The sequence below is a fragment of the Centruroides sculpturatus genome, unplaced genomic scaffold (genome assembly GCF_000671375.1).
Source record: "Centruroides sculpturatus isolate CEXI.00-Female unplaced genomic scaffold, Cexi_2.0 scaffold130, whole genome shotgun sequence".
Classification (NCBI taxonomy): Eukaryota; Metazoa; Arthropoda; class Arachnida; order Scorpiones; family Buthidae; genus Centruroides; species Centruroides sculpturatus.
The window spans coordinates 604635-628942 of NW_019384364.1; the positions used below are offsets into that span (position 1 = coordinate 604635).

General features: G+C 33.8%; 2 protein-coding genes across 3 annotated transcripts; one reads left to right on the forward strand and one right to left on the reverse strand.

The window, feature by feature from the left end:
- Window positions 1-4961: 4961 nt before the first annotated feature.
- LOC111642226 (NTF2-related export protein 2-like) lies at window positions 4962-16560 on the forward strand. Of its 2 annotated transcripts, none has more exons than XM_023388546.1 (4): window positions 4962-5102; window positions 10397-10483; window positions 10889-11033; window positions 16266-16532. In XM_023388546.1, exons 1-4 carry the CDS (start codon window positions 5100-5102, stop codon window positions 16439-16441), a joined length of 411 nt encoding a protein of 136 aa, XP_023244314.1. In that variant the 5' UTR covers window positions 4962-5099; the 3' UTR covers window positions 16442-16532. The 2 variants fall into 2 exon arrangements, with proteins under 2 accessions (XP_023244314.1, XP_023244308.1); XM_023388540.1 differs by lacking the exon at window positions 4962-5102 and adding an exon at window positions 9486-9518 and having other exon boundaries at window positions 16266-16560.
- Window positions 16561-19777: 3217 nt separating this feature from the next.
- Window positions 19778-24307, reverse strand: LOC111642205 (amidophosphoribosyltransferase-like). Its single transcript, XM_023388505.1, has 7 exons — window positions 23970-24307; window positions 22279-22549; window positions 21268-21520; window positions 20961-21185; window positions 20762-20889; window positions 20471-20692; window positions 19778-20406 (listed from the first exon to the last, which is right to left on the reverse strand). Exons 1-7 carry the CDS (start codon window positions 24104-24106, stop codon window positions 20146-20148), a joined length of 1497 nt encoding a protein of 498 aa, XP_023244273.1. The 5' UTR covers window positions 24107-24307; the 3' UTR covers window positions 19778-20145.
- Window position 24308: the final 1 nt, after the last annotated feature.

A 24308-nucleotide genomic window follows, 5' to 3' on the forward strand; every position in this document is an offset into this window, starting at 1 on the left:
ACTGCATACAAGGAATTATACTGCAATTATGTAGTACGTTATAATTTGTTTAGAAATTGCAAAGTTGTAGTTATTAAAGAAAAACATGCCGAGTAGTTCCCCCTAGCAAATATTACATTCCCTCCACCTATGATTGGCTGAGTGAGAGGAGGTTTCAGTCTTGAACCCTATCTTTTCCCTAACTACCCTAGTATCTTTTTCAAAATAATATTATCCAGACAATATGATAGTTGCGTATGTCATGTGAATAACGAATTTATAATTAATGCAAACCTGAGCTGTGGAGTCGAAGTAGGGAGGAATTTCTGGCCAATTTTCTCTCTTTTTGTTTTCCACAGAAAAATTTTTACTACTAATAATATCACTTCTGTCGGTAGGAAAATATCAAATTTTAAATCCTCCCCGTTTTATTTTATTCATAATTCCATCTCAATCTTACAATAATTCATTTTTAAGCATTAAGCATTAAGCAAGGTGTCTATTCATAAATTTATTTTATTTTCATTTATAATTTCGAATAAAGCATTTATAATTATGAATAGAAAACACCAGTATTGTACCGGTATATTTTAAAACTACACTCGCTACATTCCATTTTATTTAACGTATAACGAGTTCGACAACGTCGACAGTACGATAAACAAATGATAAGGCTCGTAACCACGACCCGAAACTGACGAATCCAGTTGCCGCCACTGGCGCTGTTCGCAGTAGCGGCATAATTTAGAACTAAGATTTACCCGGGCCTGCTAATTAACAAGAAAATATTCTGCTGAAAGATGGCGATAGATACCGATAATGTCACTTTTTCTCTTACTTTTTATTTTTGGTTTGTCTAAACGCTATTAATAATTTTGAAATATTTTTCAACATAAAATGAGTCTTGAACTAGCGACTAGAAATACAGTATGTAATTATGCGTTACTCAGAAACATAATACATTTAATAAAATGAGACTATGAAAACAAGTTTCTCAACACTAGTGACGACATCGTATCCTCATATCTTTAGGCATTTGTGCGTTCTCTCGATTTAAAGCCACTGAAAACTGATAATTGGCCGCGCCTGACCAACGGGCTAGCCATGAAGAGTTTTCCAAGCTTTTTTCACCTGTCTAACACCCAAATAGGAACCAGTTTTCCACAAAGTCCTATATATCCTATTAGGGCCTGTCCACACTGGAAGGGAGAGAGAGAGAGAGAGGGTTAAATAATGTTAGCAAAAAACAAATTACTACAAAAAAATCCAGTTAAATATATAAGAAAATGCCAAATCAAACAATAAGCACAAATAATTAAATTTTAATATCATAATTTTAAATTCCAAGTACAGTAGACCCCTATAACACGGGTTCATATAAGACAGATTTGTATAACACGGCGAAAAAATTGCGATCGTGTTCGTATAATACGGTAAAACGTCATCGCCGACTCGTGACGCGACAGGATTGGTCGAATCTGGACCAATAGCGGATATTGCACAAACAGTTGAGTTTAAACGAGCACTGGACCTACTAAAAAACATTTATTATTCAACGGCCATAAAAATTATATTTTTATTAATGATACTCTCCAAAGTTTAGCGAATTTTTTCGCAGAAAAATAATTTATCGGAAAACACGCGCCCGCCGTTTGATGCGCCGCTCCACGACGAAAACAAGCTTAAGTAATGGCGTCGTCGAACGGTGTACACTCGGTAAGTAATCCTACAATTTTTTGTTTATAGCATAGTTTATACGGATTATTCCCAAAAAATTATACGTGTTTTGGAAATGTTGAGTCAAAATAATCTAGAATCGATTAATTTTATGGAAGGAAACCTTTCAAACAGCCGTAGTTTGTAAACTGCATACGTGCCGGGCTGTGATTGGCTCGTGTATTTAAGTGACTCGTACAACACGGAATTCATATAACACGGAACGTATCTACTAGGGTTTCTCATTTCCCGGGAAATTTGCCTCCAGCGGGATTACGGGAAAAATAATTTCTTTTCCCGGGATCCCGGGAAATTCCGGGATGAGATAGTAAAATAGAATTTTATATGAATAAAAAATATCATACAGAAATATATATTTGAATAATTTAATTTATTTTCTAGTAAGTAACTAAAGGTGTAGGCCAATCTCACCCATACAGACACGTTAGGCTCAATTAATTTATGTTCTACATTATAAGATGAAAGTAAAATAAAGCGTTTCATTGGGAGTTTTAATGATTACGAAAAAAAATACCATTTTATTTCTAAAGATAAAATAAAAAATAAACTAAAGTGCGATGAGTGATTTTTACTTTCAGTGAGTGCTCCGCTGTTCAATGGTGCGCAAACACAATACATAGATATTACATGAACTAACAAGTAGAAACTTGTAAAACATAGGTAAGTCTTCAAGATGCAACTTTTCGTATAATAAATAATAGAAAGAAAACCTGACATGATAAATTATTATTGAAATGCGAGATTTCCCGGAAAAATAAATTTTCCCGGGATTTTTCTCGTAGGGAATAAACGGCGGGAATCCCGGGAAAACGGGATCCCGGGATCCCGGGAAAGAAACCCTAGTATCTACTGTGTTATAGGGGTCTACTATATATAAATTAACAAGTTTACAATTCAAATATACATTTATCATCACTCAATAAGAAAAGTTTTCACATAAATATCAGAATTGCAAATAACTAAGATTTACAATAGTAAAATACGATTTCTTATAAGCTTTGGATTAAAAAAACTGTTATATGTCATACATTCTTTCTTGCATAGAATTCTTAAAACTGTGTTTAAGAATTTCAAGCAGAATGTCCCTCAGAATTCATTGAACTTAGGATATTCAAAGCAACGTGTTCTTGTTCTTCTGTGGAGTGTTTTGAAATGCTTTAGTAATTTTAACATCCTTTTTCCTCTTCTTACTGGAAATAAATCCTTGTTGAGGGTTAATGTTTTTCTTTTTTAATTTTTTGTTTCATTAAAATTCTCTTTGTTAACATTTGCTCGAAATGCTTCTAATGTGAGCTGTATGAGTTTCAACAGTCTCTAAATAGTCAACATTTTCTCCTAAGGCCTGGCAACATGGTACAAAATTAGTACATTGTCTTGAGGTAGTGGAGACTATGTCTTGGACTGTGAAAGAAAACAGAAACTTTGATGAAAAATTAAAAATTATAGAGGAAGAAGAGAAAAATCATTTAGAAAAGAGGTTAATATTGTGAAATGTTTTATCGAATTTAATGTAGATGGTGCTAAGCAACATCACTAAACCCTACGTATGAATAAAAAACTAACAATCGCTGTAATTAATCGAGCTATTTTTTGCTACTGTTAATAATTAGATATTATTTAATATTTAATTATTGGTATTATCATCATGGATGGTTATATTGAATTAAATATATCTGGAAGTGAAAAATCACTTGGCAGTCTTAGTGATGGCAACGCAACCTCATGGTAAGCGGGAGTTGCGAGTTCAAATCCTCCTCAAGGCCAATTTCTTTCTTCCAGATAATTCTAAAATTATTTAATAAATATTAAATTTATATAATTATTAATTTTGATAAGAGATGGCACCTAACATTTATCTCTAATACCAAATTACTTAATAAGTTTTTAATAGTAGTAGAGGTGGAGATCCAGTTCCGCTGCTGGAACTGATCTGAGTGCAGAACTTTTCCGATGGAATGGTTCTATTGAAACCGTTAAGCTAGATCAGGGATGGCTAGCAGTTTTTGCCCCCGGGCCGAATTGGAAAGAAAACTTTTTTACGGGCCGAACCAGAGTGTCCTAGGAAGATTTTGAGGTGGTGTCACCCCGTAGAGACTAAATTGTACATAGAGATTACAGATACATTTTTCACGTTATCACGCATTTGATCAACATTCTACGCTGTCCTTAGGTCATTTGTAATGGAGCGTTAACTCTAAACGCACCAGTGGCGTACCGTGGGTGTCAGCCGCCCGGGACGGAGGAAAATTTCGGCCCCCTTATTTAGGTATTTCAATTTAAAAGACCAAAATTCCGTTTTGTCACAGAACAAGCAATGAAAAATTCGGTGGTAGTGCAGCGACCTGTTTAAAATAGTTCTATTGGACATTAGGGGTGTATATGAACGCGAATGAATCGTATAAGCAAAAAAAGTAAAAAAAAGGTTAACAGGTTGCGCAGGATTTCCTTGAATAAAAAAATTACTTGTTCACCCGGACGGCGAGCCGATTCCCGGACTGTCCGGACGATAGCACTATCGTAGGCCCGATGCAAGTATAGATTAGAATGTTTCAAATGTTTACAAGATATTATTATTTATTGTGAAACTTTGCCGACTCCTAAAAGGTAATTTTGCCGCCCCTAAAAAGTGCCGCCCCACTACGGTACGCTACTGAAACGCACAGTGAGTTGTTGATCTTTTCTTTTTTAGGCGTCAGAATTTTTCGTCGAGCTATTCGGACTTAACTAGCTATTATTGAAAGATTAATCGCGGGCCGCATAAATTCATTAGACGGGTCGTATTTTGGCCATGCCTGAGCTAGATAGTTTCGTTAGAACAGTTGGACTAAATAGTTCTGCAAAAAATGTTAAGTTTGGCTATTCCTTGGAACGGTTAGGCTAGGTAATAAGATAATAAGAACTTCCTGGCCATGCATTTATTTACATTTTGTCAGCAATATGTTATGATGGTTGTGATGTCATTTTGATTTGCTTTTAATTATTTAATTCGTTAAACTTTTATGAGTAATTTAAAAAAAAATTTTCGGATCTCAGATAAAATTATTTCGGGCTAACGAACATATTTTTTATATATATAACCTCATTACTCCGATAATATCTTTAGAAAAAATTATTAAAATTATCATCATGATAAAAATGGCAATTTCCATTATACTAATTATTAATTTTTTAAAGTCGAACTATACATGTAATTACTGCACAGCAGCGAAATTGGATAGAAAATTCGTCGTTTTAATTTTTTGAAAAGATCAAAATTTTAGGTGGCGCTGATATCGAAAGCGGCCAAGTTCGTCTGGGTTTCGTTTGATTGACGAAGATTGTAACGTCATTTTAGAAAATACAAATAACGTATTTAGAGAAGTTGTTTGACGTAAGGTATCGACATGGTAAGGTTAAATACAATATTAAGTAGGTAAAGTTATCTTTAGGTAATTCGTACTTAAAAACGGTTAACTTCCAGATACGTATACCGTCATGGCGGCTCATCTCTGATTTCAGGAAACAAAAGAAAGGAAGCAGTGGGGACGCACGTTCGAACCTAACCTAACCTATTCTAATAAATTACCATAATTATTACCAACCAAATTATTAGAATAGGTTAGGTTAGGTTTGAACGTGCGTCTCCACTGCTTCCTTTCTTTTGTTTCCTGAAATCAGAGATGAGCCGCCATGACGGTATACGTATGTGGAATTTAACCATAAAAACATATGTACACACATTGACCTAAAGTGACTCGACTCGGTTAATGTTACCTTAGATTCCAAGATGGCTGCGCTTCCGACTGTTTTCAGACGGACTCCTCCTGGAGGGGAGCCACCGAGTGCTTAACGGGTCACTAGTTATTGATTCACGGTAGTTCTTGAACAAAATAAAAAAGAAGGAAACGTCTACTAAAAATGTAGCTAATCAAACAGAAATGAAACGAACCTAACTGTAGCGCGGCCATCTTGGAACCTACGGTAACATTAATCAGTGACACTTTTTCGATAAGTTTGCGTGTGATGATTTAGGGACAGTTTTGCTGTCTAATTACCGTTAGCAGGCTAATTATTATGTTGCTGGCCATTTCACGAGTCAGTTTAGATCTGTGCTAAAGCAGAATGTTTATAAATAACTCGTTCTTTTAACATCATGTTAAAAGTGAAGAGATTGTGTATAATGATACACTGTTTGACTGTAAACTGTGTTTAATTGAACAAACAAATACAAAGAACAGTCGACTGGCACAAGCTTTCTGTGCTAGTTTGTAACATGGTGGAACTTGGTACAAAAAAAAGGCGCAGAACGATGTGGCGCCCCCTGGCAGTTGAGAATAACAGTACAAAATTCACGTTCCATAACACGTCGCACCAACTTCTGGCCCAATACATTGACGCTTGTAAAATTGCAGCTGTGAATGACTGTGCTGAGAGCTGACTGTAGATTGTGCCCGTAGGAACCGAAAAGTTAAAGGACTGTACCTCTATGTGCGACCATTTGCAAGATATAGGGTATGACATGAACTCTGAATGAGGAATTTGCCACTCCCATAATTCCTTGTACTCTCGATTGTGTATGGGGTGGAAGTAGTCCAATTTTTTGGAGCTATATCTTGTGAAGTGTTGCCCGTAGACATATGGTTCGTTTGATATTCTTACTTCCATGGGTGTGGTCTATGGCTCTGTTAAGGTCCCAATGTTGTCGTTTGCTTATATGGTCTTGCCATTCGAATAAGAGAGATATAGATACAGTCTAAAGCTTCATGATCCTGATAGGAGTAAAGTTAAAAGAGTCAATTGGTATACTTGTGACCTTTTGTCATATATGGTACCCAAACCTGCCTATCTGAAATTTTAGAGACCTTCAAAAATGGGGTAACATTTAAAAAGAAAAACCCAGAATTATTTCTCAAAATGTACTAAAACATCAATCATTTTTCAAGCTAAAAGCTTGTAAAACATGGGCGATACCGTTGCTTTGAATATTTCTGATTTGCAAATGGAGTCATGTCGCGTGCTGTGTCGAGCCTATTGTGTCTAACGAGCAGACAGTTTTGGGGTGCAGTACCTTCTGAAGGTCCATGTGCAGACAGTTGAATAATTTGATTAATTTTATTTCTTTAGGCATGGTCTATAGCTTTGATAAAGTCCTTACTGTCTCATTTAAAGCTGCAGTTTTATTCAATTGACAATGTTTGTTGTGTCTCTGGTAAAATTGATTTAGGTTCCAGCCATTTGTCTTATGTTTATGAAATGTTGTAGACTTGTGCTTTTTATTCAAAGACATTACTTGATTTTGTTTAAACAAAATCTGAAGTAGAGTTTAAAGTAAGCTTTTAAACAAAGAATTTCACAATTATCTATAATATGTAAAATTTCACAAAAGTACATAAATACTATATAATAAAATGAGAATTGCATCTATTGGTGCACTTCAGCATTTTAATATAGATGTGTGATTTAATTATAGCATTTGTGAAATTTTACATATAGATAATTGTGTAATTCTTTGTTTAGAAGCTTACTTTAAACTCTTTACTTCAGATTTGGTTTAAATAAAATCAAGTAATGTCTTCAGATAAAAAGCGTTTTGGGCATATTATGCTTTATGAATTTCAAGAGAGATACAGCGTTGTACAGTAAAAAAAATCATGATTTTGAATAGGGAAGATGCTCCTAAATTTCATGTCAAATGTGGTTTAAAAAGTTCTGTTTGAGAGATTTTGAACTAAAAGATACAAAACATATGGGACATTCAAAAGCTGTGGACAAAGCAAAATTGCAGAAAGAAATTGTTAAAAATTGATGAACAACACACAATATAGTAAACATTCCAAAAATAAAATGAAACAGGAAACATACAATCATAATGCAAGAGCAAGAGATAACTTGAACAGACAACAGATTGCGTTATGCTTTGAGAGTATTTTCTCACTACGCATGCAGTACAAGACAAACTTTTGTCAAATTTTGCATTTGAATTCTGAAATGTTCAAAAGTTAGTTGTTAGAAGTATAAGGTATGGTACAGTACAGTACACTGTATACCAAAAGTTGGACTTTAGGCTATATGCCTAAAGTCCAACTTTTGGATAGTTTGAAAATAAAGATTTATGCTTGATTCATATATGTGCTGCTCACTTGCCAAATCGATTAACTCCATAAAACAAAAAATGGAGAAAAGTGACAAAGTAATATATGTTTTTATAAAAAATTTCTTGTAAAATATAAATTCAAATAAACATTGTAGAATGTATTATTGTAGATGTAGCTTTTATTTAACGACATATAAAATGTATAAGATAGCACGGATATGCTATAATGGTTGTTGTTATTACAATTTTGGTGTGGTTGAGGGAGTTAATCGATTTGGCAAGTGAAAAACGTAATAACATCAAATTTAGTCCTCACATAAGTGTACATTTTTTATTACAGATTTTTTGCAAAAATGAATAATAACTATTCTGTTTCTGTTACAATGGTTAACAGTAACAGAATAGTTAATTTAAGCAAAATAATAATAATTTTGTTTAAATTGATTATTCAGCAACATAAATGATGTCTTTTTTGTCAGCTGTATTTGAGGTCCCATTGTGTCAATTTGTTCTTAAATTTTTATAAGAATCATGTTTAATAGGAGGAATGGAAATAACTATTTTTAGTTTTATCCATCTCGAAATAATGGGTATAACTTTTCTTATTTCTAAAAACAATTGTCACCAAAATTAAAACAATTGTTTAATATTCCACAAGTATACTTACTTCTGTGGCAGTTGGACTGTAACTAATTTCTTTTACTACTTTTTGTGATGAGATAACATTAAATAATTTATCGTTATCTACAAAGCATCGGTCAGCACCCACTGCTGCATTGCAATCGCAGTGTGTGCTGGCGGATTAACGTTACAGTATGGAGTTAATTAGATTGACTTCTGAAATAAATAAAAAAATTTTTCGATGGCCAATAAAATTTTGTCATTAAGTGGTATTGATCCTTATTATTAGGAAAACTTATTATGAATATAGAAAGTTACGAGTATATCAAGTACTTTCACACTGAAGGGAGAGACTGAAGAGGGATTGAAGACTATTAATATAGGAAACATTGTCCCTTGCTGCCCTGTGTGGCTAAATCCCTGCTTTACTCTTTGTATACTTTTTTGAAAACACAATGGGGTGTCAATTGGAAGTGCTAGACTGTTTGGTATCCTTTATTCAATTCTTGATTCTGATCAATACATTAGTCAAAATATGTATTGGGCCTGAAAACTCCTCATTAATTTAAGAAATAAGAGATTTTACAAAAGTAAACATGTGGAAAACACAGTCTTTGGAATAGTTAAGTTAAATGAATTAGGTGTAATTTTTCTATCTAATAATGTGAAACTGATATTAGTCAACTGATGAGAGGTTTTCAGATTCTAAATGCATTTTGACAAATGTATTTACCAGAGAAGAATTGAATAAAGCAGCGGTCTGCAACTTTTCTGACCTCTTGGACCATTAAACTCAAATTTTGAATTTCGTGGACCACTATCACAAATTTTTTTAAACAATACAAAATCTGTAGAATAATGATCGTAAAAGTTCAATTTTACTATATTAATATGAAACGCGCTTGTTTAATTATAATAAATTAATGCAAGCCTAAAGTTCATTACTGCTTGTTTGAAATAAGTTTATGGATTCTTAGTGCTTTTCCACAAAGGACGACAATCATACTCAGAATATTGTTTATTGTTCATTATTTATTGGTAACAGTCACTTTGTATTTGGATTTAGATTCAAATAAGAAGAAGCCCCCCAATGAGTGGAAAAAAGCAAGTAAGCATTTTTGCATTTCTTTTGTAATTGATCATTTGGACATTGATCAACCGAAGGTTACGTGAAGTAATCTTCAGTTGATCAACGTCCCAAATTTCCCCACAGACCACCCAAATTTCTCCACAGACCACTCAAATTTTCTCATGGCCCATCAATGGTCCACAGATCACCCAAAACAACCCAAATTTCTCCACAGACCACCCAAATTTTCTCACGGTCCATCAATGGTCCACAGATCACTGGTTGCTGATTTCTGGAATAAAGGATGTCAAACAGCCTAGTATTTTCAGTTTACACTCAATTGTGTTTTCTAGAAAAATGTAAATTTGTTATCCACATCAGAGTCAAGGTTGACCACATCTAAATTTTTACTAATCTGCAGAAAATATTTTATCCATCCAAATATGACTGTCAAACTTGTCTGGCAGTTTATCTCAAAGATTTACATTTGTGCACTGTGTAATTGTGTAGATTTAAATACATTTAACCTTGAGATTAAAACATATGCAACTGGCCCTTGAAGTATTTACATCAAGCAGATATTTTTATTTTCACTTTGTAGAAATATTTATGTTCTTAAAATTCACCTCTCTGTTTTCTTCATATATTAATTAAAGCATATATGATGCACCTTTGTTATTTATATTTTAAAATAACCAAAAAGTGAAAGGTAAAATTATTTATTTTTGATATAAAATCTTTATTTTAACAAAATCAGAATTACTCATCAATTCAAAGTTTGAAAACCTATTACTAAAATTAGCTTTTCTAATTATAAAATTTGTATGCAATAGAGATTTCTTGATGGTTTAAAAACAATTACTTAAATTAAAATTATGTGCTGTTTGCATATTTAACTTAAAAAAATTTTTTTCAAGGATAAGAAAGTGAAAATTGATCAAGCCTGTCAGTCAGGAGAAGAATTTGCAAAAAAGTTTTATGAAACTTTTGACAAAAGAAGACACGTAAGTACTGTAGTTTCATTATTTCTTTTTTTAATTTGTTTTAAAATGGAAAGTTTGTAGCAAATGCAGTTGACTTTTTAGTTTTATGACCTAATTTTGTTCTTGGAAAACTTAAGTGAGCTGTTGTAAGTCAAACTGTCTCATTTTCTACAAACTTTGTGTTGTAAATTAAGATTTCACATTCACAAAAATATGTGTTATCTATATTTTCATGAATATAATGTACAGAAATGATTAATAGAAAAATACGGTATTTAAATACAACATTAATTTAATCATAATGTCAAATTTATATGAGTTATGAGAGAGGAAAGATTGTAAAGTAAGTGGTCATAAAGTAGATTCTGTAGAATCTACTGTACATTAATTTCATTAAATTTTTAATTTAAATGTTTTTTCTTTTAGGTTGTATCAAAGTTATATTTAGATGCAGCAAATGTCACTTGGAATGGCAATTCTGTTTCGGGAAAAGAAAATATTGGAAAATTTTTCGAATCGCTTCCTCCGAGTGAAAGTACAGTTACTTGTATTGATGCTCAACCTATCAATGGTAATTACACAGAAATATAATATTTTAAGTAGTAATTAATTAATTTTAGATATTTGTAAATAATATTTTCTGTATTATTTATAGTTTTGGATTGTTTTTAAAGTAAATACACACACACACATTTGTTTTTAAAACTGATCAGAACTATACACACAATCAAGTTTACGCTAAAATTGATCTACACATATACAGAATTGTCATTGTAAGGTGTTATTAGCTATTATTTTTTAAATTATAACTTAGAGTGCATCTACAGTAGGTGGCAAGCAGCTAAGAAGCAAGCCAATGACCTAGTTTGATATGAAACAGAGTCTATCATTGTCTTGCTTACTTGGCTCCTTGCTTCTAGATACAGTGGATCCCCCTATAATACAGTAGATACGTTCCATTTTATATGAATTCGTGTTTTACTATCACTTAAATACGTGAGCCAATCACAGCCTGGCATGTGTGCAGTTTAGGGACTATGGCTGTTTGAAAGGTTTTCTTCCATAAAATTAATCATTCTAGACTAATTTGACTCAACATTTCCAAAACACACACAATTTTTTGGGAATAATCCATATAAACTATGCTATAAACAAAAAATTGTAGGATTACTTATCGAGTGTGCACCGTTCGACGGCGCCATTGCTTAATTAAGCTTGTTTTCGTCGTGGAGCAGCGCACCAAACGGCAGGCGCGTTTTCTGATAAATTATTTTTCTGCAAAAAATTTGCTGAACTTTGGAGACATCATTAATATAAATATAATTTTTATGGCTGTTAAATAATAAATGGTTTTTAGTAGGTCCACTGCTCGTTTAAACTCAACAGTTTGTGCAATATCCACTATTGGTCTAGATTAGACCAATCCTGTCGGCGATGACATTTTACCGTATTATACAAGTCTCTTTTAGTGTGTTTATATGAATACAATCGCAATTTTTTCGCCATGATATACGAATTCGTGTTATTCGAACCCATTTTATAGGGGGTCTATTGTACATTCATAATTTCGGAGATAATACAGGGTTTATGTAATTGTGAAAATCTGGAAAACAGAATTTTCATGAATTTGGAAAATGTTTTGTGGAATTTTTATTGAAGGTTCCATCCTGTGTTAATTGTACATGCTTTTATCCAAAATAATTGATTAATTGATGCAGTGGGAACTTAAAGTTTCATTCATTTGTAATGTGTTAGTTTTTCCAAATAATCCAACTTCATTGAAGCAAAGAGTGTAGTTTAAAGCAAGTTTTATTGGAAAATTACAAAAAGTGATGATTGATATATTACCAGAAAAAAATCTGAAAGCTCAAACAACTAAAATAATTCTTTGAAGTGTCAAAACCTTTTAATATCTTCTATGATATATATTGGAATAGCACATGATTCTGATCACTAGACTCCACTAATTGATGATAGTTCAGTTCAATTTCTTCTCATATTAAGACTTTACTTGTATCCTTTTGTTAAGTTTTGAAATGAAACTTATTTTATTTGATCATAAAAGTCAGTAAATATAATTCATTACTTTCTATTCTTTTTTGTTCCAATTAAATAATTAATTATGCTGTCTTTAAACTTTGTTTGATGTGGGTTGAGTTATTTATGCATTCCTACTTTTTGATTATCTCAAATTTAATTTTTATATTTACATTGTTGTTTATTAATGCTTATTCAGTATATTTTAATTTTGAATCTTTGTTAGATTTGCATTTTAAATTTTTGTTAAGTTTTTCTTTTTGATTCATTATTTATGTTAGATTTTCAAATTTAGTGCTTCTTTTTTTATGTTTTAAATTTGCATTGTTTTCTTTAATAAAATTTTCTTATCATTTGTATTTTTCTTTTTTGTTATTTATTATGAAAATTGTAATTTATAACAGCTAATTCTGTTTACACACTATTAATATTGTTTAGAAATCAAAATTATTATAATTGGAAGATATATTTATTGAAAATCATTGTTCTAGACAAATAAATCATTTAAATTATAATTGCTACTTGTGAATAATTTTTATAATCATAGAGTCTTGATAGTAAGATGTTTATACACTTTAATCAACAATATATAGGTTAGAACAGACATGGATAATTATTTTTCCCCATGGGCCAGTCTGTTGGCAAACTGTACACAGGATAATGAATCTGAAAATTTTAAATCAAGTATAATTTTTATTAATTACGTCAGAAAAAACTGTTACATTTTTGCCAATTTTATAGTTAATTTTTCCATGCAGTTAATTTATAACAAGTAAATGTTTAAATATCTCATGCTTTAATCTGGCTTCCAAACTTTTAAGATTGTCAATTCAGATTTAAATTTATTTTTTTAAATGAATAGTATGTTTAATCAAAATGTCTCTTGCCCTGGTTATTGGGATAGAAAGAGTTAACTTGCATTTAGTTTGAAATAGATGAAAACTTGAGATTAAGTTTCAGAAACAAAACATTCTTAATTCCTTCTCGATTGATTTGGAGATATTTTTAAAGATGTTATATTCTCAATTACAAATTAAATTCTATAAAATAAGCCTTAAATAACTCTTACAAGGAGACAAGTTCTCTGAGTAGAACTGCCTCAAAGACACATTGAATTCTATCAATAGAAAAAAAATGATAGAGTAATTTTTATTTCAGTACTGGTACTAGTACTCTTCAAACTTCTCTAACATTTCTAACCCTTAAATCTTTTTAAAACTTGTTATAAAATTGATTTTCTATTTCTTCTTTAAGTGTAACAGGTCAGATATCATGTTGTTTTGAATGCCCCATAAAAGATTCCTATTCTGTGGTTATGTGGTTTGCACCACTTACTCAACCCATAGATTTGGTCCACTTGTTTCAGTATAGACCATTCATAACGAAAATTTTGTGACAGTTCAACTCTTCACAAGAGGGCAACCTTTTACAACCAAACGTCCATTTACTTGGTCGTTCCTTGCTTTGCTCCTTTCACTCTCCTTCCCTGGGTACCACAGCCCTGCTTGCTTTTTGGCCCAACTCTCATCTCCCTACACCTGTTTGCTTTGTTCCATCTCAGGCCACCTTTCCTTTGTTTCACTCAACTTTTCATTCACTTCGCTTGTTCAAAAATTTTGTTACAATTTATTGATTTCCAGTGCTGCTGTTTCTCTTTGTATTTTTGTGACAGGAAAAATGTCAGGATGATTTTAAGCTTAAAATTTTATATAAACATATATTGCTTGAAAACTGCTCTTTCCAAGTAACTCAACAACAAATATTTCTGTGATAAAAAAGCACTAGTAAATAAAATACTTTTCTTCTTTTTTATATACAAAATTTTGATAGTTAGATAATCACAATATCTTTCAATGGATTAAGAGTAAATTTTTTGAGGTTGAAAGTATTTAGATTGTTATTATTTCAAAAAAGATAGATACTTTTAAGACGTATGTATACAGATTATATTTTATCCAGTCTTATTTTATTAATATATCAATTGATACACAAGTAAGGTGGTGATTCTGGACAAGTGTCATGTGACACTGCCTAGAGCAGAGATGTCCAACCTGTGGGCTGCATCCCTGCTTCCCACTTAGTATTTTTGCATATCACTGCAGCCCACTGCACTGATCTGATGACAGAAGAACTTCAAAAACTCTCGAATGAAGAACACCAAGAAACTCAGCATGATGTGTTTTCTTCTGAAAAAAGGAAGATGAAAGAGGATCAATGCCAACATCTGCTATTAAAGATCTTTTGAAGAATTGGGAGGATGTCAGAACAATGATCATCCAAGTGGCATTCAAACCAGAATAAGGTTAATGGGGTAGGGGATCTCTACAATTACAATTGCAGTCTCTACAATACTATTAATTACTTCCAAAAATTCCTGAAGAAAAGAGAAAAGCAATCGACATTGGACAGGACAGATTCTTTAAGATTTTTAGATTTAAATTTAGAATACAGTGGGTGATCGGTTAACGAACAAATCGGATAACGAACACTTCACTGAACAAACATAAAAAGAAGTGACAGAAATAGCAAATACCGATTGATTTTCCTTTGTCTTCAGGTAACTTTTTGGAGTGCGGGAGACGTCAACCCGATATATACTGATCAGATAGTATTCCCCGAACTTTGAAATACTCCCTTGTAATTCCAGCCTTTTATTTTTCTGACAAACAATTGTTTTGTAGTATTTGCGAGACTGTCGGGCGGGCACTCATTAAGTTTTGCGTCGGTTTTTATTTTTGAAATGTGAAAGTATAATAGCAAAGGTAGAGAGTGGGCAGAAGATGTCTGATGTTGCTGGGCAGTATGGCTCGAACAGGTCTACAGTAGGGCACAGTTCAATCTTATCTAAGAAAGATACAGTATAATTAAGAAAACTCAAGCAGCTAAAGTAGTAACAAATATCATATCTGAGAAATAAAGAACATTGAAGAGCTCATAATGGAAACTGATCTGACAACAGAAAAATGCCAAGAACTCTTGAATGAAGAACATCAAGAAACTTGGCAAGATATGTTCTTTTCTGAAAAAGAGGATTAATGCCAATATCTGCTATTAAACATCTTTTGAAGAAGTGGGAGGATGTCAGAACAACAGTCTTAGAATGACATCCAAACCAGGTTGAGGTTAATAGGCTTGGGGATCTGTATGACGACAATGCTATTAATTTCTTCTGAAAAATCCTCAAGAAGAGAGAAAAGCAATTGACATTGGACAGATTCTTTAATGCCTCACAAACAGAAAAACGATATGACTAATAAAAATGCAAGACTGTATATATGTATTTATTATTACATATAAGTAAACATAGTAAAAAAAACATATAATTTTTTATTTATTTTTTGGGGTCTCCAGAACGAATTAATCAAATTCCCAGAAAAATCTATGGTAAATCGATAATTGGTTAACGAACAATTTGGATAGCGAACAAAGTCTTGGAACATATTATCTAAAGTTAATTAATTTATAATAATAATAATAATATTTATATTCTTTAATTTTGTATTTCAATGTATAATATATTTAAGTGTAGATATTTTGAAAAAAGCTATAAATTTTATCTTCAACATACACTCAGACTCATTGAATATTATACAACATATACACCTTATTGCTGAGAATCATTTTTACTACTTTAACTAATTTTTATCTTCATAAAAATATTTTCATAGCACTGTATTTTGTTTCTGTTAGAACATTTTGCAAGCAAATAAAATAATAAAATCTGAATCAATTTTACATTCAATAAATTTTATTATTTTTATCCCAGATCAGTTCGTTCAAGGTCAAACAACCGTTTTAATTACGGCAGCCGGCACCATGAATTTCAGCGGAAGATCTCCTTATCTTTTTTCGGAATCGCTACTGATTACCGCCCAACAGGGCGAGGAGGGCCACGTGTGGAAAGTAGTTTCCGACTGCTTTAGATTTCACGAACCACTCTGATGTTAATGCAAACTGAATTTTTTTCTGTAAATACTGTTTTTAAATGATGTTTTAAATAAAAATGCTTGTTATAATTCACGTTGTCCTTACTTCAAGCCTTATATTAACAAATAATACCAGGTCGATACATAGCAAAATAACTATACAGTATTTAATATTAGTCAGAACTTTCTAGAAAAGACTTACAATACTAATAATAAATTAATCAATCTAGCTACAAAATAATTAATAGAAAAAATACTCTTATACAAGTATTATTATAAATTTATGTAAATTATATACACAAATCTATAGTAAAACACTACACTAAGCAATTATAAATCTTTTGAAAACACAATAAATTCATTACCCCTATGTTTAGAGAAAACATTCTAAATATGAGAGCTTTATAGTCGTTGCTAAAATGACTTTTTCTGTAAATTTTGAAATGTTTTTAAATTATTACAAGTAGAAACAAACATTAAAGTACTATTGAAAGTATAATTTTGATATATTGTTAAAGTCAAAATAGTTTAATTATGTTTAAAATTGACATCATTTAATCAAGTAAGTGTAAAATATTGCTTATTGAAACGTGGGATTTAAAAAGTAATCAAATAACCATCTAAGAATTAATTATAAAAGCTAACAAATGATACTCAAAAACAAACAAACAAACATTCTTGATGTAAAGAAATTGCTTTTTGCCCTTGGTATAATTAAATTAATTAAAAATCTACTAATGTGAGATAGATAATGTACTCCATGGATAAACATCCAGGTATCAGTTTTGTGCTTATTAAACATTCTTGAATTTAATATTTAGCAATTAATCTAAAAGATAATTCATTCTTTTAGAGAAAACAAGGAACAAGGTTGATCTAAATAATAGCTAGCCACGTTGGCGGAAAATGAATTGCCAAATTTGGCACAGATGAGAGAGTGGACTTCTTGGAAGTGTGGACACAAAAGTCCCAAATTAAGTGCAAGATTTTTCGTACTAGGGTAAATTTTCTTCTAAAGACGGGAACCACGTGGCAATTGTTTTTCCAAAATAATTTATTTCTCTATCCTCTTAAGTGCATTTTTTTTATTCCTCGAAAATTCATTTGGGAATTGTTTAAAATAAATTTTGTTTTTAGAACTCGAATGATTAATTATTATGTAGTTTATGATTTTATTATTCTTGCGTTATAATTTTAATTCATTTTTATCATTTGCTTGTTTTATTAGTTAGGGAAAGAGAATATACTCGGGATGTAAACAAGAAGAAACCGGAGAATCGACGTCGAAAGGTGAGTGTTTACCGTCGCGTATAACAATTCAATGCGATATTAGGAGTTTGTTATGACTAATAATGTTTCGAGTGAATTTAATTGCTTAAAATGTCAAATTGTTTACGATATTCTTATATTCCCAAACGCAAAAGATTTACATTCGTTTTTAACAAGGCAATTTTGAAAATGAATTTTCGAGGAAGAGAAAATGCACCTTTTTAATAGCAAATAAACAGACAAAACACACAAACGCACATAATTTGCAATCGTGCAACTACAAGTAAGGCATGTTGCCGCCAAATGGTTTCACAAAGCTTACCGGTAAGTCGCTGGGAATTTTTTAATTTCGATTTTCTCGGGAAGCGCACTTTCACCCTTCGCTCGATAAAGGTTCCTACCCAGGCTCATAAACAACAATATAATTTCAGACTCGCATTGCGATCTTGTTATAGTATAATTCAATAAAACCGAATTACTTCTGGAAAATCCCGTGAACTTTGGCCCATCACCAGAAAGGCTTAATCAGTGGATAGAGATAATTATTAAATGAAATTAACCGATTATTTGGTATTCGTATTTTTCAAATTCGTCAATTAAACATTTCTAATTTATTTTTTGCAGCCAAATATTCCTAATGTATATTCCAGTAAGTTAGATGGACGGTAAATGGGAAGAATATAAAGCGTAGCGTATTTAAATAGCATATAAATCTTTTTTCTTATCGTAAATATCTTATCTTCTCGTGGTGAAATATTTAAAAACCTTTCCGGCGTTGACAGATTAAAATAAATATTTGATTGTACTTGGATCCTTTTTTCTTACTTCCATAGCTTTTGGTCGTGTTTTAAATCCTTATCTCGGGGATGACCGTGCCGGGCCTCCTATTGTGGACCCGCGATTAAAAGACCCCCAAAATAAGATCGTGCCCTTCCGACCAAATTAAATTTCCGGTTTTTTTTATCGCATCCGGTCGCGCGATGGTTCCCGTTTCTGTGGAAGAATCTCTGTTCTTTGGTACGCCAATGGAAAAAGAACTTATTGGCCAGCAATTCAGAAAAGATTTCAGTAATTATATATAAACAATAACAGCGAAATTGAAAGAAATAGACTAAAATTAACGGAGTAAGGAGGCACGAAATAGATCCGTAGCCTTTCGAATTCTTTAGAAATTGTATAATGAATTATAAATATGAAGAATGTTCGTTAAAACACTCGCAAAAAACAAATCTGGCAAACACGCTTTAACATTATTTCCAGATGGTTAGTCTGTCCTGGGAGAGAATCGACTCGGGTACTAACCGATGGCTTAGTTGTGGCAGGTTTCTTCCTCATTTGTTAAACGGGTGACCGCTATTATAAACAGTATTACGGAGTACGCGAAATTTCGCTGCAGTAGAAAAAAGCACGCTTCTTTACAGTTAACCAATGCTATAAAGCGGGTGGCAATCTGGCAGCCCGCGGGCCGTATCCAATTAAAATCGTCAAGGCCGATACCGTCCGCAGTTTTGATGATTTTATTATATTTGGAAATTGATTTTTACTTTTCACTCTCTTATATGTAACAGAGAGAGAGAGTGTGTGTGTGTGTGTGTGGATGGCCATGGGTCAAAAATGGCCCACGAGATTTTTAAATTTTTAGACTTGGGACACCTCGAAACATGGAGAAATGCGGAAAATGGGGGTTTTCCTGTATGTATTGATGTTTGTGTGTGTGTGTGTTTGAAGCTAAATTAGTCCCGTGCGTTTTGTCGAAAAATTCTGAAAATTTGCCCGGGAGGTTTATGAGATCGATGCCGTTAAATTTTGGTTAAAGGTCGAGGGTGGGGTCGGAGTTAATGACGATTTTACTGGTTTACAACTTTTTATAAAACCTTAATTTCTTAAAAAATCGCTACTCACAAAATCAACCTTTTTGCCATTTTATATTATTTTAGTAAAAACGTATATTTTTAACTATGATAACACACGACTCCACCAAATGTTGCCGGGAAAGTTAAGCAACTCGTTCTGTTCGAATTATCGCCTGTAGTAATCGTCCGGTTTCTGGCTGAAGGGTAGGAGAGAAAAACAGAGTCCGGAATAATGGTTGTCACTCGTTTCGTGTTAGTTTATTCTAATTTTTGTTATAATAGAAAAATCAATTTTTTTATTCTTCGGATTTTTTAATTGCATCGTCTCCTCGGAAAAGAGATGACGGAGGAAAGTACGTCCAGGTAATCACGTGATGCAGTTTTCCGTTTTACGACAATACAAAGCGAAATTTGGAGATATTTTACAAGATTACTGGTAAATTAATATATTATTGCTTTAACAATCTATATTATCCGATAGATTAAATGTACAGGGAAGTACAGGAGGAATGTATTTATTTCGCACGGACGAACCCACTTCCTCATAAATATCACAATTTTAAGTAAGTAACAAAAGGAAATGCGGTTCGGGCGCGCGTTACCATTCCAGGTCGACGGGATACTTTCCGGTCAGACAGGCGGTACAATGCCCTATTGGCCTTCCGTTGTCTTTCTTGATTTTCCTCTGTACCGCCGTCACCAGGCCTTCTACCGAAAGATAGACCAGGCTGCTGGCACCCAGCGACTTGGCTAGTTGTCCGGCGTTCAGTTTGTTAGCGATCAGCTCCTCTTTAGTGGGGATGTTGATGCCCATGTAACACGGATAATGCAGAGGAGGGGAAGCGATTCTGATGTGTACCTGACAATGTAATTAAAATTTAAAATGGCACCGCATAAAAACCGCGCGTGTTAGTTAATCTTACCTCTTTCGCTCCGGCTTCTTTCAACATTCGAATGATGGCTCCCACCGTGTTGCCCCTGACTATCGAATCGTCGCACAGGATTACCCTCTTTCCTCTGAAGTTATCGCTGAGGGGTCCGAATTTCTTGGCCACCGCCAACTGCCTCAGTCGATTGCTGGGTTGGATGAAGGTACGACCCACGTATCTGTTCTTACACAGGACCTCTACGTAGGGAATTCCGCTCTGCAAGAGTTTTAGCGCTTAAAACTTAATTAAGAGAATAACCGGGGGCAAGAAAATGAGAAGGTTTACCTCGTGTGAAAATCCTAGAGCCGCGGGTGTTGCCGATTCCGGTATGGTGCTGACCATGTCCGCTTCCACGGGTGCCTCTCTGGCCAATTGCCTACCGCATTCTTCTCGCACTCTGTACACCATTTGACCTGTCGACGACGGACACAAAAAGTTGAATCTTTAAAATCCAGTTTGGAATCTATGGATTTCGGACACTTACCTTCCAGAAAACTGTCGGGCCGGGCGAAATATACGTATTCGAATATACAAAAGGCCGGCGAGTCGTTGTCGGGCCTTCCGACTATTCCCAAAGAGCGGGGCCCGAATTTGGTGATTTCCACGATTTCTCCCGGTTCCACTTCCCTCAGTAGTTTTGCGGAAACGGAAGGAAAAGAACAGGATTCCGAAGAAACCACCCAACCGTCGATCTCCTCCGTACTGCTTTCTGAAGGAATAAAACAATAGATGCTAGTGTCGTGCGTAAAAAAAAAATATATATATATATACATATTTCGAATTGCACTCACTGGCCAATTCTCCGGGGGGAACCAAGACCCCCAGACACAGAGGCCTGTTGCCGTACGGATCCCTGACCGCGTACATGGTGTCATGGTACATCATCAGCAGAGAGTAGGCTATGGGCGTCAGGGTCATGACCTGCCTTATCCTGGCGGGCCAGTCGGGACCGTCCGGCTCTCCCTCGGGGGGCGGCATGCTTAGGATCTGCGTCAGCAGTTCGCTGTCCGATCCCGTGGACAGGCCGACTCCTTTTTCTAAAATCTAGAAAAGTACACGGCATTAGTGTCGGAGTTTCGGTTATTCTCTGGGGTACTACTGGCAACCGACCTTTATTTAGGTATTAAACACGCGAAGAAAATTCGGTAGACTCCACGCGGTCGTTCCGTTGGTCGGGTGCGAACCCGCGACCAACTACTGTTATAACTAGTGTTCGGTGGTTCGGCAATTTATTGGAAAATGTTCTCTAGGTAATTTTAATTAGTAAAAGTTCTACTAATTAATGTAACGACAGAAAAAAGAATTTAATTTATCCAAGTATATTTTAAGTTTAAAAAATATAGTAATTCTCATAGAAAGTAACAATTTTTTAAATTAAAATTCGGATAAGGATGTAATTTTTTATTTCCTGATTTTGTCTAATTTTTTAGATTAAAAGAAGCATTAAAAGCCTATTTTTAATTGCAGAAATCTCGACTTCGTTATTTACTCATAGCCAATCGCCGGTAAGTATACATTTTAATTGTGAAAGTACTGTATACTGTAAATTTACGTGTGGTAAGCGATAATTAGTGAAATTTTGAATAATTTTTTTTAGCTTATCCAATGCTAAATGATCGATAATTTTGCTTATTTAACACACGATTATCGTGTTTATTAAACTCTGACGCAATTGTTGAACCTTCGGTCGATATCGCTCCCGTGACGCGCGAAATTTTATCACCGTCGATCCCGATTGCGCTTATCTACACCGTAAACACCGTAATTATATAAAAAGACCCGAAAATATAAAAAAATCCTACGCTTCTTCTGAGAGACGGCGCATTTACTAATTCTCCATTATGCGCCACGGCCAACAGACCGTGTTTGGTGTGTACCACGAAAGGTTGAGCGTTCTCGTGTTCCGAACCGCCGTGCGTCGAGTATCTCGTGTGTCCTAAACCCAAATTTCCTTTCAATTTGACCATGTCTTCTTCCTTAAACACGCCGCTGACCAATCCCATGCCGCGGGATATGGATATGGTTTTGGTGTTATCTCCTTTGGCAGTGGCGACACCCGCACTCTCTTGACCTCTGCAACAAAGAAAGCAACGATTAAAATACAAAAATATTTATATAATATTTAGATCACTCGTTTACTCCCGTATAATTAATGTAAACAAATATTTTTAGATAAAACCTCTCACGCCTAGCGCCTATCCGAATAATTGATCTTTAGAAGAAAACACTTAGCAACAAGAAGATACTTTAAAGAATTTTTCATTTAGTTCTATTAAAAGTTTATACAAATCTAACGAAATTTTAATTTAGATTTACTCTAGGATTTGTATCGACGTACGACGGCATCCGTTTCATTACGCTAATTCGTAAAAATTTAAAGTTTAGTGTTTAATATACGCTACGTACGAAATAAAATCATACAAAAGTCGAGGATTCGAACCTTTCTTTGGCGATGATTATAGAAATCTGTGGTTTTTATTAATGTTTAATTATATATTGTGGCTGCCTCCTAGAGAGTATACTCGTTTGTTGTCGGTTATACGCATTTAAATACACGTCTGGTAGAAATGTATGCGAGAACCGAACCCACGACTTTACACACTTAGTTTCTAGACGATATAGAAATTTAAGTTCTGAATTTATGACCTTAATTTTAAGATAATTTCGTGTCAAATATAATTAATTTTCTTTCAGTTTCGTTTAATTAACGTCAATATAAGGCCTTGAAAATCATAACCGGGCAGGAGGCGGCGACGCTTCATCGAGGTACGAGAATTGCGATCTCGATCGATCGATTCGTAAACAAAGAGCCATTGTATATTATTTCGAAGCTGTTTTTATACGATTCCTGTCGAATACTCCTCCGAAGACGGCGATTATTCGGGTTTTTAGAAAAATGGCGGGTAATTTGCTTTAGATAGCGGTAAAGACCGGCCTTTTCTCGTTCGGAGTTTGCTGTAAACAATTCGACGGAAATCGAATTCGGACTCTTCGTTTAAATGGAATGCGGCACGTCTAGAAACGTTTATTGATTAATAAAATGCAAAAGCGCGTGCTAACTTGAATAAATGGGGGTTTACGGGATGTCTATAGAAATAAAAATGCGATTTGAATTTTAAAAGCGATTTAATCCGACGGAACAAGAGTAAAAGATAAGAAAGTTTTGCAATTTTAATAAAATTATCGAATATCAAGCAATTATCTAAAACGATAATAAATTTATCCGAAAGTTCAAGAAGAAAAAAAAAATATATCCTTGAATTTTAATCGCCTAGATTAAGCAGCGCCGCCGAGCGTCAACAGGAAGACACCGAAGAAAATGAATTTTTTTTTTCTTTGAAGCGTTTTTATACAGAAGTTTTGTTTCCAATCGGCTTTCGCCTCTCTCTAATTATATCAAAACTAAGCCAAAGAATAAAACGATTCGAGCGTCGTTATTAATTTAATCGGTAAAACGGAACTTAAATTATAGAAGGCCAAGGAAAAAACTCACCTGTGTTGCAATCCGACCAAACCGAGAACGATGATGTGCGAAATATCCAAATTGGTGGGCCATTCTCCGCTGGCCACGCACCCGAACAGGCCGCAGTTCTCCTGGAGCTGGTCCAATTCGCTTTCGCACCTCTCCATTATAATAATAATAAATTTTTGGAAGGTTTTCGGGAAGAGGAATTAAAATCGAGCGCCGCACATTTTGCGTTTTTGGAGGAGGGAGTTTCTCTTTATTGTTTTTTTTTTAAAGATTCCGCCGATTCGTCCGATCGTCCTCGGGCTCAATCGACTTAAAATTACTCAATATAATCGGAGCATTTACGAAATCGCCAGATAAGGA

Bases quoted from the DNA above. Each gene is read 5' to 3' on its own strand.
- LOC111642226 (XM_023388540.1), top strand. The intron at 10,484-10,888 runs GTAAGTACTGTA...TTTTTCTTTTAG, and splicing joins CTTTTGACAAAAGAAGACAC to GTTGTATCAAAGTTATATTT. The intron at 11,034-16,265 runs GTAATTACACAG...TTTTTATCCCAG, and splicing joins TGATGCTCAACCTATCAATG to ATCAGTTCGTTCAAGGTCAA.
- LOC111642205 (XM_023388505.1), bottom strand. From the start codon at position 24,106: ATGGAGAGGTGCGAAAGCGAATTGGACCAGCTCCAGGAGAACTGCGGC. The intron at 22,550-23,969 runs GTGAGTTTTTTC...TCTTTGTTGCAG, and splicing joins TTGGTCGGATTGCAACACAG to AGGTCAAGAGAGTGCGGGTG. The intron at 20,890-20,960 runs GTAAGTGTCCGA...CGTCGTCGACAG, and splicing joins GCCCGACAGTTTTCTGGAAG to GTCAAATGGTGTACAGAGTG.